This window comes from Candidozyma haemuli, assembly GCF_002926055.2.
Source record: "Candidozyma haemuli strain B11899 chromosome Unknown C_2014730914, whole genome shotgun sequence".
NCBI lineage: Eukaryota > Fungi > Ascomycota > Pichiomycetes > Serinales > Metschnikowiaceae > Candidozyma > Candidozyma haemuli.
Genome location: NW_020289904.1, coordinates 1768782 through 1784787, shown reverse-complemented (window position 1 = coordinate 1784787; position 16006 = coordinate 1768782). Strand labels below are relative to the sequence as shown.

General features: G+C 47.8%; 5 protein-coding genes across 5 annotated transcripts; 2 read left to right on the top strand and 3 right to left on the bottom strand. All coding sequences in view use genetic code 12, as the record gives it.

The window, feature by feature from the left end:
- Positions 1–1062: 1062 nt before the first annotated feature.
- CXQ85_002434 (uncharacterized protein) lies at positions 1063–2547 on the top strand (the record flags this gene model as incomplete). The annotated part of the gene is made up of 1 exon (XM_025486109.1): positions 1063–2547. One exon carries the CDS (start codon positions 1063–1065, stop codon positions 2545–2547), a length of 1485 nt encoding a protein of 494 aa, XP_025341574.1.
- A 61-nt stretch (positions 2548–2608) lies between these two features.
- Positions 2609–4048, bottom strand: CXQ85_002433 (Hsp90 cochaperone; the record flags this gene model as incomplete). The annotated part of the gene is made up of 1 exon (XM_025486108.1): positions 2609–4048. The coding sequence occupies one exon, from the start codon at positions 4046–4048 to the stop codon at positions 2609–2611; it is 1440 nt and encodes a 479-aa protein (XP_025341573.1).
- A 115-nt stretch (positions 4049–4163) lies between these two features.
- On the top strand, positions 4164–5378 carry CXQ85_002432 (2-(3-amino-3-carboxypropyl)histidine synthase; the record flags this gene model as incomplete). Its single annotated transcript, XM_025486107.1, has 1 exon — positions 4164–5378. One exon carries the CDS (start codon positions 4164–4166, stop codon positions 5376–5378), a length of 1215 nt encoding a protein of 404 aa, XP_025341572.1.
- A 607-nt stretch (positions 5379–5985) lies between these two features.
- CXQ85_002431 (Golgi transport complex subunit) lies at positions 5986–8223 on the bottom strand (the record flags this gene model as incomplete). The annotated part of the gene is made up of 1 exon (XM_025486106.1): positions 5986–8223. One exon carries the CDS (start codon positions 8221–8223, stop codon positions 5986–5988), a length of 2238 nt encoding a protein of 745 aa, XP_025341571.1.
- A 2061-nt stretch (positions 8224–10284) lies between these two features.
- CXQ85_002430 (uncharacterized protein) lies at positions 10285–11718 on the bottom strand (the record flags this gene model as incomplete). The annotated part of the gene is made up of 1 exon (XM_025486105.1): positions 10285–11718. The coding sequence occupies one exon, from the start codon at positions 11716–11718 to the stop codon at positions 10285–10287; it is 1434 nt and encodes a 477-aa protein (XP_025341570.1).
- Between the last annotated feature and the right edge of the window lie 4288 nt (positions 11719–16006).

Here is a 16006-nt window from a genome sequence, read left to right as displayed (position 1 = left end):
GCTAGTTGATTGTAAAGTTCAAGGCGACGCGAGGATAGATGAACAATCGGAGACAATGAATACCGAGGAAGAGACAATGGTTCCAAGAGGATTGGGAAGGTTTAAACAAGAATCACAAAGCTTACAAGCGAAACAACAGAGAAAATAACAACAAACTGGAGACGAGAGACGACGAGGAAGAGAAACATTGACGAGTTATGACTATGGCATCAATAAGGCGGTGAGGTACGTTTGAACCCGGGAGCAAGTGGTACAGGCGGGCGTGGAATGCAAAAAAATACCGGAAGCCCACCAAAAAGGCAAAGAAGCAAGTTCAGGATAGTAAAAGGCTGCAAGCACAAAACAAACAAAAAAAAAAAAGTCTAAAAAGCTCCAACCGAAGCAACCCTGAAAAAGTAATAACTATACCCAGTTTAGTGGTCAGCACCAAAAGTGAGTTGCTTCGAGTTACACCAGGCGGCAGCGGCAGAGGTTACACAGCACGAAGCAAAAAAAAAAAAAAAAAAAAAAATAGTCCACACACCGCATCCAGGCTCAGCAGCCGCGCTAAGCTGAGCAATGACAGCTGCGGCAAGCCGAAAAATACCAGTGGCTGCAAACGAAACATACCCCATGGTGGCTCCCCCCATATCACGTCCCACACAAGCCCTCCCGGAAAACCAATTACATATTCGTAATCTACACCACCACTTTCGGAACCAAATTTTCTTCTCCCTGCACCACCTCTAAAATCACCCTCCCATTCACGTAACAAAACCTTCCCACCTCATCCATTCCCATCGGTCTCGCCCAGATCAACGACGCGGGCCCCTGGGCTTCTGCAGGAGGATTCCAAGCCCCGATTATCGTCTACAAGCCATCTTTCACTTTCCTCCTTCTCTCTCTTGTTTACCCCATTACAACTGATACAACCTATCTTCCAACCACTTTCCAGCTTCCACCACCCTTGCCAATCCAGCTACCTCACCTTCCTAAGCTGCCTCTTGCCGCTCCCCTCGAACCACTGCGCCTAGGCTTCTTCCACATCACCCCTTCAGGCCCAGTGTAGATGTCTGGACAGCCATGTCTGGATCCATGAGCGTGCATTCCCTCATCGACAAGTTCTCTGAGGACGACTCCAAAGCACAAAGGCCAGAGGGACAACAGCAGCCACAGCATCAGCAACGACTGCGTCATCTGCTTCCACCGCCGTCGCATTCACGAAGTCATTCACGAAGCCATTCACGATCCCGGTCGGCTTCGCCCGTCAGACCGTTGGAAAGTGTTGGTCATCGACAAGCATCAACGCCACAGCTTCAGCTGGCGCCTTTTTTGCCTCTGGCGCCGTCGTTTGGGCATCAACATGAGAAGCAACACATCCCTCAGCCTCAGCCTCAGGCTCCACCGCCTCCACCTCCACAACAACAACCACAGCCGGCCCAGCTGCTTGAACAGATATTGGGGCCTCAATTTGCATCTATCCCACTTACTGAAGCTAACCTCGTGGAGGCGCTTAAACTACGTACTGAACAAGAGAGGTCTCGCCAGGAACAGCTTAGACTTGAGCTCGCCCTGCGTAATTTAGCCATAATTCAAACCGCCGTGCAAAACGACGTGCCTCCACATATGATTCCTTCCATGTGTGTGGGCCCTGTTCCAGAAGGTTACGTCCAGCAACAGGTAGCTCAAGCTCGTGGTCTGCAATCCCACCCTCAGCATCTTCAACCGGAGTTCCACCAGAAACGCCCGTCCGATACCAGATCTCCCTTTATAGCCCCAGAGTCCATGAACCCTCCAACACAAACCCTCGGAGCCCTGCCTCGAATTACTCGTGGTCAAGATCAAGATAATGCCAGTCCCGTGGCGCCACTTAATTTCAGATTCGGCGCAGGCTCTTCTTCAACGAGCCGGAGACCGCTTTCGCCAGCCAAAATCGGGGCTGCAGCGGTTGCTAATTTATCAAACCCTATAACCCCCTATAGACCGGCTCAAAAGACCCTCCCGGCTCACCAGCGTCATTTTTCTATGCCAGCTGAGACTCTGCTGAAGAGTATGGAAAGACAAGAACGGTCAGGTCCACGGACTCGCCTGCTGACGCAGAAACTGACCCATCTTCAGTCTCCATTGGGTGCTACTTCTTCCATTCAGGTTAGGCCATCTCCCGCTCAGCCGTTGCATAAACAAGCTCGTATGACAGAGGCCCCATCGCAGGAATCCATGACATCGTTTCAACATGTCATACAATTTCATCATTGGAAGCCCGAGAATCCCGGCCAGCAGCCTCCAAGCGACAGAAGTCCCGAAAGACCTCAACACTCTCACAAAAGACACAAATCCAGTGATATGTCTGTCGATATGACTGGCCAAAAGGAGGCGTATCTTGACAGACACGCATCTCGCCTTAGCATGGACCTGACTTCAAACGTCAAGCGTGAAGATCCCGATGTTTCCATGGACACTAGCGACGTGACTCTTACTGATCCTACGAAAAAACGTGAAACAGATACCAACAGTGAAACGTCCCAGTCTCTGGGCCGTTTTCCTCATGACATATTACTGTCCAATTGATCCCAAATACCCTCTATCTATTGCATTGCTATTATACCCTAACTTATTCATGCATGAAGAATCAAGCGCTGTTTGCCGCTGCAAACGACTCCTCAGCCATAATTTCTACTTCTCCAATATCAAGGGCGATCATTTCATCGCCATCTTGTGTGTCATCCACCTTTTCAAAAGTGATATCCGATTTTTGCAACGCATCAACTTCTTTTTTCAAATCGTGTGCCAAAGTTCTGATTAAGTTCTCGCTAACTTGGTCACCAATGAACCACAGGCAAAGGTCCTCGAGCCAAATCTTGTCATATACATAGTAAACGTCATGATAGCGGAAAAGCTCCTTCAAATCAAGTAAACACTTGAGCACCATTCTCTTGCCTCCTCTAAGTGTGTAGTATGCGTCGTTCCAAGCTGCTCGTGCTAGTTTATAGTTTCTATGATATGGGTACGAGAGTGCCCGACGAACAGATGCTATTATAGCAGCACGCAAGATTGTATCGTTGCTGCTTTCATTTGAGATATGAATCTGGGAATCGAGGAATGCAAATTGGGGGACCAACTTACCCACTGTCCATGCACTTTCGATGTTGTGCTCACCTTCGTTTTCTCGTAGATCATACTGGTATGCAAAAAGAAGAGATGCAATGAGAACATAAAGCTGTGGCTTATGTGAATCGTCAACCAAGTAGTTCTTGCGAGGAAGTTGAAGCATCTTTTCCTGCTCCTCCTTGGAAAAAACCACTGGCATTGTCAGAGATCGTTCTTCAGCTGGAAGTGCCTGGTTCTTTGAATACCAATTGGCAAACATTTTAGTTGCCGGCAGCTTCCACTTTAAAATACCCGCAAAGATCTTATCGTCATCTGGAGAAGGGTACTTTTCCATGATATAGTCAGCTGCGTAGTATTCTGGGTCAAACTTGATGTTCTCTTTGATGAGTCGTTCAAGCACACGGTCAGGGCCCTGGGCAGCTTCCGGGTTACCCAATTCGTTGATATCATTACCATTCGACATGGAAACGCCAATGACTCCATTGTAAGCGTTATTAAACCCATATTGCACCGTCAAAGGCTGGTCCTCCAACGTCTCGGCGGTCTGTTCAATTTCCCAATCGTGTTTCTCCCCCTCCTGAGCCACTCCCTCAGAAACGTCAGCATTCGACACATCAAGGTCCTCGATAAGCGGTTTCTGTTGTGGGGCCAGTTCTGGCTCTTTCCTCGCAAGAAGCTTAGCAGTAAGATCCAAATCTGGAAACACCTGGCCCTTATTCTCCTTGGCCACCTTGATCCTCACAAACCCTTCCTTCAGGTCAAACTCAGCATGAGCCCTCTCATCGTCCACCAACGGAAACGGAAGCCTTATCCTCAAGTAGTATGGGTTAAGCGAGAAAATAAACAACTCATTGTCCACAACCATCTCTATCGCCAGCGCAGAAAACCTGATATGCGACACCTTCACATTGATAAAAATAAACTCCTCGTTCTGGTCGATAGTGAAAAATGGCGTAAGCATGGCTGGGGTTGGATCAGATGAGTGCAAGTCATCCCATCTCCCTCATCGTCTTTTGGCTACATATAGTACCCGCGATGATGAGAAAATCGCAGGCATCAAAAAGTTGCAACTACCAATGGAAGAGAAGCCAAAGAGACGGTTTGTCGGCAGGAAAACCGTGCGAGGCGCCGACGGGTCGGTGGTGCCGGTGGTCAAGAGACACGTTGGCCGGGCGGTGAACCAGATTCCTCAGGATATCTTGGACGATAAGGAGCTTGCGGAGGCGATCAAGCTTCTCCCATCGAACTACAACTTTGAAATCCACAAATGTGTGTGGAACATCAGGAAACAGCTGGCGAAGAGGGTTGCTTTGCAGATGCCAGAGGGGCTTTTGATATATTCGCTTGTGATTTCGGATATCTTGGAGCAGTTCTGTGATGTGGAGACTGTGGTGATGGGAGATGTTTCTTATGGAGCATGCTGTATTGATGACTATACGGCCAGGGCGCTAGACTGTGATTTCATTATTCATTACGCCCACTCGTGTCTTGTGCCGATCGACGTTACAGCCATCAAGGTGCTCTACGTGTTTGTCACGATCAACATCGAAGAACAGCATCTCATCAATACCATCCAGAAAAACTTTGCCAGCGGGAGCCGCATTGCCTGTTTTGGCACGATCCAGTTCAATCCAACCATTCACAGCATCCGGGCGAAGCTCGAGGCCGCCGCTCAACCTATTTATATCATCCCACCGCAAACCATGCCACTTTCCAAAGGAGAGGTCCTCGGGTGTACGTCTGCCAAGCTTGACCACGAGCACATTGACGCCATGGTTTACATTGGAGACGGCCGCTTCCACTTGGAAAGTGCCATGATTCACAACCCAGACATTGTTGCTTTCAGATATGATCCATACCTGAGAAAGTTCACGCGAGAGAAGTACGATCAAGAGCAAATGGTGCAAGTACGACAAGACGCCATAGCGCATGCCAGGGGAAGTCGAAAGATTGGACTTATTTTGGGTGCTTTAGGACGTCAAGGTAATCCCCAGACTTTAGATCGGTTGGAGAAAGGCCTTGCGAAAATAGGCGTGGAAACGGTGAAGATCATTCTCAGTGAAATCTTCCCGGCGAAATTAGCCATGTTTGATGACATTGACGCTTTTGTGCAAGTGGCGTGTCCCAGACTCTCGATAGACTGGGGTTACGCTTTCGAGAAACCTTTACTTACGCCATACGAGGCTATGGTTATGATTGGCGCCGACAGCTGGCAGGACGGTTACTATCCCATGGACTATTACCGTAAAGACGGATACGGCCGTGGTTCAGTGCCATTGAGAGACACTTGAACAATATGGGAAGGCAGAAAGTCTCAGATTAAGCAGAATAACCAAAACCAACCGTTATGAGTGTTTGGGAAGAGATGCAGAAAATGCGCTTCTGAGGCTTCGATTTCACCTCTCGAAATGCGCTGTCTGTCTCTATTCTGCGTTCAACCTGCTCTGTCCTGTCCTGCGGTGCGCTGCAATGCATGATTGCACTAGTGCACATGCTTGGCTCGAGACTACTACTGTACACACGGTAACCCAATGCGCACGCCGCTCACTGCAACAAAATAAGCCAACCCCGAGGCCACATGAAGAATATTTTTACCTGTGGATCTCTCTCGATGCACCAGCCCCATGGGCTCCCCCCATGCCATGCGATGCCATGCGGTACTCCTTCAGTACCCAAAAAAAAAATTCCCCCTTAGCATATATTTATTTTGGATATTTCCTGCAGCGGTTAGCTCAATGCCGACACCAATCCAATTCAATCCATTCCATACACTTTGAGTTTTACCTCTTAGCCTCGTCGAGTTCCATTTCTGGAAAAGTTCGGCGTTTGCCACGGGGTTTCCTTCTTGCTTCGCTGCATGCCAACTATAACATGGCTTTTTAACTCTATTGCCCCCCTTCACTCTTGTGAAACTACATTCTCCACCCCGAGAAGTGTAGCAACCTCCATGGCCAGCCATGTGAACAAACCATCGCCCAAAAACCGCTCCACAATGGCTCGGAAACACCTATAGAATTGCGTGAAACTCACCATCACAGCCTCAATAACCTCGGTTACGATCGTTGGCAGGTTAAGTCTCATGAGGCTGTTCTGTACATCGAGAAGCGCACTCGGGAGCACTTCTTGCATGATGTCGTTGGTTGTGGCTATTTTTTCTTCGTTGAAAAGCTTGTTTTCCTGGATGGCTTCGTACATGTCAGTGTCGAAGATTTCGTCATCCAAGGGACATATCATGTTGATGATATTAAAGAAATCAAATAGTTGGCATTCCTGCAAAAGCTTATCCAAATGAAATCTCGTAACCTCTTTCGTAAATGTGCCAATTTTCCCATGAAGCTCGAGTACCTTATCGTTAAGGTAGGTGAGTGGCATGATCTTGGAAAGTACCAAATCAAGAAAGTTCTCTTTGAAAATGAGCACCTCTTCTTTGTTGAGTGTTTTACCCACGCCGCTCAAATGAGATTCAAAAATAGAGATCGGCTTATCCACGATTAGGTCAAGAAATTTCTCGTGCTCCTCTTTGGGTAACGAAAGGATCGTCTCCAGCGTCATGCTATCGACAAGAGGCAACAATTCCCCATAAAAATTGAGTATCCATTCCGGCGGCTGCAAATCTGCCGACAAGTCCATTTGGGCGGAATTTGACGAAGCAATTGAGGCTAATTTGTTGCTGACGGTGGTGACTATTCTCGACCGAGCCGAGTCAAGAAGCGATTTCAAGCTATCCACGAGCGTTTTGGCAAATTCAAGCTTTTCGAACATCATAAGATATAGTTCCAAGTTGGTATAGATTTTATGCATAACCTGGATCTTCGTTTCCTGGGACATGAGCTGCTCTATGGTTCCCTTTACGGGCCTGCCCAAGGCACCGAGTATCCGGCCCATCATGTCCGCTTTAGTGTTCCTAAAATCCTCGGAATCGTCCTGAAATAATCCCTCGAGGATCTCTGTTTCATTGACAACAACGGAATGCACGTACGCTAGCATATCTGCAACAAACCTGACAGGATCATGAGATGTATAATAGACTGGGCGAGGCTCCTTAGACACATGGCCTGCGGATCCCTTTCTGTTAGTCTGGGCGGCAAACTCCTCCAAAACAACAGCTGTTCTTGATTCAACATACGTATCAATTACAGCAGTGTACCTTACAGAGTTCTTTTTTAGATACTCCATGCAATGATGCAATGTCTCAGTTCTGGACTTATCGTTCATCAGGTATAAGTTTGTCAACGAACGGTTGCAAAATGTCAAAATCTTGCCCACTGCACGTTCAATAAGTTCGGTACTTTTAGCCATCACCGATTTACCCAACAGCGGATCGTCCAAGGCTAGAAGGATCAGACACTTGTCGTTTATTTCCTCGGCGCGTGCTAGAGCTGTGAAGAATTCGGCATTGATGTCGCCGGACGTAAGCAAAAGCTGTTCGTATTCATTGAGTGTGAATGTTCTTTTGAAATTAGCCAAAAGCTCTTTTTTGATTCTGTAGCCTGCCTGTTTGGTAGTGAGTTCATGAATATCTTTAGAAATATGAGAAGCACTTTTCTGGTCAGCGTCAAGACGTTGGTTTATATCGGCCACAAGTGTATCTAGATTATCAACACGGCCTCCTAGTACCTCCAACAGACGAACCACTTTACCGTAGTCTGCCAATGCCACTGAATGGCTTTTGATCAAGTCAGCTTCCACTTCTCCTCTAACGTTCTTCCGTGCCACAGACCCCATGACGCCTGGATCAGCCATAACAGAGATATCCGTGTTCTTTGATTCCAACAATCCAAACAATTCCTTGATTTCCGTATCTGACAAGGCTGGATTGAGTGCTCTGGCCAACCGTTTAGAGAGTGCTGAGACTCTATCTGAAGCCTGTGTCGTTTCTGGAGTTGATTCGCCTTGATCCCCCACATCCAATGCTTTAAGCGAGAGACTGGCGTATTTTTCAGCGAGATGGGCTTCTGCAGCCTCGGATTCACCCTCTACATGCTGTTCCTTCAGCTTCAAGAAAGACTTGAGGTTTGAGAAGTTCGACATGAGCCCCAAGTTTTCAATGTGTGGTTTGAGGGGAAGCAGAAGGGACGGCTGGGGCAGCGGGAGGTGCTCGTCATTGGCAAATGACTCGAAACTGACGAAATCCATGGTTTATTTGGAGAATGCAAAATGGGTCCGTTATGGTTTCGGTGTAGTATATGTTGATGTGGTGCACGGGTGTACACCAAGGTCCATGAATGTGTTGGTGATGCAAGGAAGGTTAGATTGATGTAAGCATGACCCGGGATTCCAGGGAGACATACGCAAGGCTTAACGAGCACATTAAACAATCAAATTACGTCTTCGGTTGTAGTTGGCGGGAGGAAGAGAACGGGGAGTCCAGAATTCTTACACGTGCATGATCACGTGACTCCAGAGCCACCTTTCCCCCCCCCCCCCATTGTTTCTTACAACTACCACTCAAGGAAGCCACGAATAATTGGTCCAAGGTCGGATTTCCGATATCCACACGGTCCAACAACCCAACAACTCAAGTCCAAGCGGAATATCCAAATCATAGTTGCCCTAAACAGTAGCTATATCCCAGTCTCAGCAAAGGCGCATACACAATCTACAAGAAACACCATCACAGGCGAATAAACCACAAAAAGCAGCTTACATAGATAATAGACCAATATCAAATGGTCTGGTCGGCAACAACTTTGACTCCGAAGCGACGTGGGGCGTCTGCCTGAAACAACCAAACACAAGGGCAAGATTGTCCCCAGATAATATCTCACGAGGCTTTCCACTACCAACAAAGACGAGATTTAAGGTTTGAAGATGCGAAGGACAATCCTCATTTACCTCTGCAACAGTAGGAGGTCACAAAAACGGGCGGGGAGCAACATTGAAAGCAGAGAGGAATAATCGGGACCAAAAATGGACGACTAGATGAGATCGGTTGATATCGGCGCTTCGGAGATGAAACAAATCTAATGGAGCCATGAGCAACCATAGAGCCAGAAGTCCAGAAGCGGCAAAGAACCCAGATTTTGACGAATTTCATCAATCAAGCATTCTCGTTGTGCTTATGCTTTTCTGCCTCCCCATATATTTTTTTTCTTCATTGCTCAGGTACAGCGGCTAAACACCCACATTTCTCTCGAGTTTCTCGGGCACCGTCTGGGCAAGTGAAGAGTTTCCGTCGAGCGCTTGTCTGGTTGCTTCTGCCGAATGGATTTCTGGGGCATGAAATCAGCCACTCGTTGCCATGAAAGACACCCCCATGCGCTTGGCCTGGAAAGTCTACGAGAGGACAAAAAAGAAAAGCAGTGAAATTAAGGTTTTATCACTTAACTTCCTCACGGACTTGTTATTCAACATTTTCTTTGGTGATGTGCTTTCCTTTTTTTCCGCTTCCTTTCTTTTTAGGCTCGTTGCTGGTGGCTGCAAATGAGAACAAGGAAATGCCCATACAATGGGCCCCGAAAAGAACAAAAAGGAAGCAAAGCATCACCCCTCCAGATGAAAGGAGACTATGCATCATCCAGTATCTGCGGCCAGATCACCTGCCTTGGTCACATCTTGGGAAATGCCAGGGAGACGAGAGCCTGCTTTTATGGAACACTGTTCGTGTATACGGGGCAATCTGCGGGCTCCTGAAATGTGGCTGGTGAGCGGCTACAGGCGGTGCCGGGTAAAACGAAAAAACGAGGAATAGGGGCGGAGGGGAAGAGCTCGTAAAAGGTGGTACGCCAGATTGCTTAGTGATAATTTGATGTCCCTGATTATCATCAACCTTCTGTTTAAAATTAAGATTCTATTGAAACTGTTCGTTTGCGTGGTTTTGACAGCTTAAGTGTCGATCCCTTTGTGCTTAGAGCAAAGGTGCCTCACCCTTTCCTGCATGATGCACCACTCCACGAGATAGCCTACCGTGCAAGTGAAGCCCACAAATGCAGTGCCTAAAAAGGCTCACGCCGAGCTTGCGGTTGCAAAAAAAAAAAAAAAAAATAAAAAGCCCCCAAAATCTGGAAACTTGCCTTTCAGGGTTGATCCCACCCCACAAGGCAGTGATAGTCCTCGAAATTCATTAACACTTATTTAACACGGTATTGAAAAGCGTACTAGATAATACTTAAACGTTGTCGCATGTTCTCGTCACTAGGCACTGCTCAGTGCCTCTGGGGTTCAACCTTTGGAGTCTGGAGGGGTTCGTAGAAGAAGCTATTCATGCTCCTCACTACACAGCCCCTGGCGTAGTCTTTGTAGGCACTTGGACGCATTGACAATGTCAACCATATCGGCATAAGACATCCTCAGTTCATCGTCTCTCTTTGCCGCAGGCCGGTCAGGCAGCTGGCTAGCCAGCTGTTCCACAGAACTGACAGAAGTCAGCGTCAGCGAGGCAGACAGAAATGAAGGTTGGTTCTCGTTCAGCAGCCGGGAGAAGGTCAGCGATAGGCTGCCCAGTCTTTCAGGCACTTTGGCCTGGCTGGCCCCGGTGTAGTATGATGTGCTGTCTGTGGAGAATTGGGGGCCCGACTCCAGAGTAGGGGAAATGGGACACAGCTCTGAGCCAGCAGAGCTAGTGTCGATATCGATGGAAAAGTCCAGGGCGTCGCCGCAAACGTCGAAACGAAGCTCGCCAAAGCCTGGGTCTTCTGGCCGGAGGCAGAGATCAGGGAAGTCTGGGCCAAAGATTGGAACTAATTGGTACCTGATGTAGTAGCAGAAGCTTCTGGCAAGGCGCTTACACAAGCTGTGGGGCACCCAGGTGCCTTGGATCTTCAAGAACCCACCACGGACTCGCTTAATGTATGGGTGCAAGGCCTGAGGCGTAGACTCAAGAAGCTTGACTATATCAGCTTTGGCATTAGGTTTAACGTGGACGACACCGTTCTTGTTCCGATGAAGAGCATGTTCATGGAGAGCAGCTCTCCATAAGCCTGTGAGGTGGGTGTAGCCTGTTTCGTAGTCCCAGATAACCCATTGAGTTGCCAAGGGGTATTCATACACAAGCAAATGGGAACGATTGGAGCCCAAGGCAGAAGCACTATATTTCTTGGTGACAATGGAAGGGTAGATTTGGTCAGACAACTCAGAGGTCAACTCGGGAGGGGATACTTGCAAAGCCTCAGGAAGAGGAGCAACAGGGAACTTCTCGTGGGAATCCGGGAATAGACGTTTGCCGTGTTGCTTATAAGAGTCCTTGAAGCGGGAAGTATCCGAACGGTCCTGGAAGCGAAGCACCAGGGTCAGAGGCTCTTTCTTCTGTTTCTTGCGGGGTCTGTTACTATCGTCATCAACAAACCTATAGTCCAGGGTATTCAAGCTTGCGGCTCTAGGGGCCGATCTAGGAGGTCCATTCAAGGAGTACTGAACAAGCAGAGGCCCGTGGGAAAGGTATGTAGGCATTGGAGGAGGGTACGGCTCGTAATGGTGGTATGGCTCAGGCAATTGAGGAGCAGCGTAGGTCACTGGCACAGCAGCAGCACCTACACCAGCCATTGGGGCTAGCAGGCCCATCAGTGGTAAAGGCAGATGTGGAGCCGCTCTATAGTAAGACATTGACACTGGAGGGGGAGGCCCTGATCTGGCTGGGGGCGGCACATTGAGCGAGTCCGTAAGATGTGAAATAGGCGGAAGGGTATTAAACATGGCCAATTGGTTCAATGGCAGCACTGGCTGGTACAAATTGTAGTTGGCAGGCTTGCAGTCTTTAAAGGTGAGGGAAGGTGCTCAGGTAGTTCGTCAGCAAGCAATGGAGACGAATAGCTTCACAAGCAAAGGCCGATTGCTCAGGCACTGAAACGTAAAAAAAAAAAAAACTCTTCTCTAGTTAAGTCCAGGGAAAAGAATCAAGGTTGCTCTGGGGTTCTAGATATAGCGAGCAAGGGGAAGCAGGAAGGGTTTTTAGGCGGCAGTGGCAGGTGAAGAGGCAGCAGCAAAGATAGACGGCTGCGAAAAAGGTGAAAAACTTGGAAACCTGGGGATGAAAAATGTCCTGGAGAACGGTAGCACTGGGAAGTGAAATATGGTGATTTGGCAAGTTTTAGATTGAAAACTTGTTGATTTGCAGTAGATCAATTGAGCTGGGGTTCGGGATTGGATGGGTTGTTCGTTTGGGGGCCCGCTTGCGTTTGGGTTGCGGTTTGTCTGGAAACAGAACGAGCACAAACTCAAGGGTTAAGTATGGGGGAAAGAAGAAAGGCCCAAAAAAAGAAAAAGTATATGGTACTAAAAGGGGATTCTCTCTTTTTTTTAACAAGAATAAGGGCAGGTCGATCAAGGGATCGGAAGAAGGATCTGCTTTATCTGCTGTTTTAGACCAGGAAACAGAAGCTGGGTCAAAGGCAGGGGAAACAAGGGAGAATATATAGGCGAGTACGAGGTATGAGCAAGGCAGAGACACACATATAGGGCCTGGGGAACTTTTTTTTTTTTTTTTTTTTTTTTTTTTTTTGGCTGTACTTGACTTTGGGGGGAGGGACGTGGGCCCATGCAGCATGTACGTCACACGCGCAAGAGAATACAAGGCACGAGAGTGGAACAATTGAGTGGAGGGAGACATAAAAGACGTAGAATGGGAGACTTGAGGGGGCGTAGACATACTTGCTTTCTGTTTTGTGCAAGAGAAGAGTAAAGTATGTGGTTAGGAGGGAGTGGAATAGGGTTAGGGATGGGTGCGGCAACCTTAACATCTGGTGGTGTGCTGCGGTGCGGTGCGAAATGCGAATGCGAAATGCTGCGGTGGCTGCAGAGACTGCGGCAGTGTGCACCGGCAGATTAGCTGCTGCCGCTTTCTTCTGCACCGCACTGCTATTTTATTTTATTATCATACATGCAATCACCAACACAAACAATGGGCGAACAAGAACAATCCAATGCACGTTTGATATGTATGACCTGCATATAGGCCTCCCATAGTAGAAGAGAAACGGGAGCTCTCCCTGCGCCCACTACATGAACCCGCAGCAGGTACCAGCGAAAAAAACATGCAAACGCCGATGCACGGCCTGCAGGCTCCCCAACTAATCCAGATGCATGGGCGGTATCGGCGAACATGTCCCGATATGTCAGGCTGTTCCGCTTTGTTCAGCTCTTTAGCCAGAGATATGTTGCCATGCCAACCAGATGCCGTGGCCTCCATGAACATCCTACTTCTCTGTAAAAACTAAAATTCTTCAAAGGAAGATCTCCCCCCAGGATCTTCAAAACACCTCGGCGTCGTCTGATCAGCACCATACACCTTAAGCGAGGTTTCCATCGAAAAGCATATCTCTTCTTGTCTCAAGCACTCCCACCTCAATCTAACCATAAACCCATCCAACTCACCTCTCATTGGCCTAGCCCCTCCTCGGTTGCCTGGACGACCGAAGCACTTCGAGACCCTCCTTGTATTTTCATGTTTCCCCCACCAAAGACACAATCATAAGAACTCAACAAAAAGAGCAGTGGGCGGCTTAACTAAAGCAAAACAGAGAGGTTTCTTCTTTTTTTTTTTTTTTTTTTCTGGTTTACTAGTGTGCGGCGGTTGGAATGGAGAAAAAAAAAAAAGAAGAGAGAGGTGGCTCGGTGCGGCTCACTGAAACAGCTTTTGCAGCCAGTCGTCACGACAACCGCCAAGGGCCCAAAAAACAAAAAAGAAGTGGAAAAAACCAAAATAATATGGTTACAAATCATAGGAGAATCGGTGGAAGGGGGGAGACTCTTGTAGGAATATATGGAAATGGCGGATTTGTTTTGGGGCGGTGCAATTTGGACCAGTATATATAAAGAGCGAAGGTTCGACGGTGAAACAGAAAATAGGCTTGGGCAGCACGTTGTGAGATTTCAGAAACTCATTTACGGAATACAACTCCGTGGTGGAGAAGACATCGTAAGGTGGTGGTGGCATTGGGAAAGGCAAGGTCGGCAAGGCAAGGCAAAGTGAGGAGGTGAATCCCCCATTTACCGTTCAGGCTTGGGCCAAAGAAGAGGATGAAAAATTCATGTTCATGTTCAGGTTGACGTTCAAAATTGGAGTGGGTTGTGGTTCAAAAAGGAAACGAGTTACCAAAAAAGTAAAAAGAAAAGAAAATGGAACCCATTCTTCGCTTCAAGCATTGGAAGGTGTTGAAGCGATGAAGCCTCTCGCTGGTGAAGCCTCAAAAGGTACACTTCACAAAAAAGCAAACATAAGCGGGCCTCCATCTTCCTTCGTTTACGACCAGAGAGGCTTGTAAATGTTCGTAGCGTCGTTCACTTACTGGATGTCGTAGAAAAACCAACAAGAAATCCGTAAGTGTAAGCGCCTGGTGGTGGGCCCTGGTACCGATTGTAAGACGCTTGGACGGCCATGCTCTTCATTGCCTCGATTGGCTCGTCTGGTCAGTGGCCCTTGGTCGCTTGGTCCTAAGGGGCAGGGCGCCAGCCAAACAGACAAGAGGAAAAAAAAGAGAAGAAGGGATGAATAGACACTTCTGGTCATTGCTGATAATTCCGATCCACATGGCTTTCCATTTCTTGCTGCTTCTTTTATTCCATACATGTCTCTCGCCAAACGCATGTAGAAGAACATTGGTTCATTGAATTTGGATGATTAGTTCCTTTTTCTGTGGTTGTTGATTTTCAGGGCACGGCAAAATACAACCACTTCACCGCCTTTACGACAATCCCACTAGAAATCTCTAATTAAGCTTTCCACGTAAATGTACCATCTCTTTAAAGGCGTTCTTGACGGCGGCGCTTCCAACCTGCCAGTCCTTCAAGTTCCAACAACCCGAAGAATGGAACGTAAAAAAAAAAAAAAAACCAATCTTTCCAGCCTCCCTTGTCCTATTGTCTCTCCATTCATTGTCTTCTTTGTCTTCTCACATAAAGAGATCCCAATTGTCGGCCTTTTTGGACCGAGCCGTTGCCAACCTCCCGAAAACCCACCATATCAAAATATACCGACTCCCCCAACGGTCGGCTTTGTGTAAACTGCTCATGCTCATGCTCGTGCTCCTTCTGTTTCTAAAATACCGCCTACATTGCCTGTTCTGGGAACGCCTCACTTCGTTTCATGTGTATGTCTCAGAAAAAAAAAAAAAAAAAAAATTCCACCTCATCACCCCACGCTGTTTCACCTTCTTCCTTTTTTTTTTAACATTTTCTCGTCCCCTCAGAAGCCCCACCAGAAAATTCACAACATCCTCTTCAGGCAGAATCAGCAGTACCAGCGCTTCCACGCTTTTGGGCTCGGAACCCGCTCGTAACCGTAACCACCCACTTCCACCTCCTCCACCTCCTCCTACATCACCTGCTAACAAACAGCCTTCCGCCCTGCCTCCACAAAAAGGCTATTTTTTGTTCTTTCTTCTCCACTGCCTTCCAAGCCTTCTTGCTTACTTGCTTTTTTTTATTTTCTGTTTCCCCCGACCAGGACCGTCATATCTGGCCTCGAGATGGCCAAGAGTATGGCTTATGCGCTTGTTGCCAATCGGCGGCCCCTCCACCCTCCAAGACCAGCCACTAAAGAAACAGAAAAAAAAAAAAAAAAGAACGCCATAGCTGCTTCCAATGTACTTTGTCAGAAGCATATCCTTCCTCTCATACGTGAAATCCATCTTGTGTCTCCTTTTTGCTGCTCGTTTTCCACTCACCGCCGCTTGTGGCTCAGTTCGGCACGGCTACCTATTTTAGAAGGTGCCTCCAGGTCATGCACCCTGGCTTCTATTTTTTAGGCACACTCTTAACCTTGCGCCGCTGCTGTCAAAAGGTTGCAAATCGGCCTCTTTTTTTTTTCCTTTTGCACCTGCTCGTCTCGCCTTGTTAGACTAAACCTTATCCTGCCATTTTACCTTTTTATTTTTGCCTTTTAGGCTTACCTCCTCTCTCATTCTCGATGCATCTTCTGCTTTACCTTGGCTGCGCTCGGGCACATACCTCTATTTACTTGTGTGATTAAGCTCTAAGGCGTGTC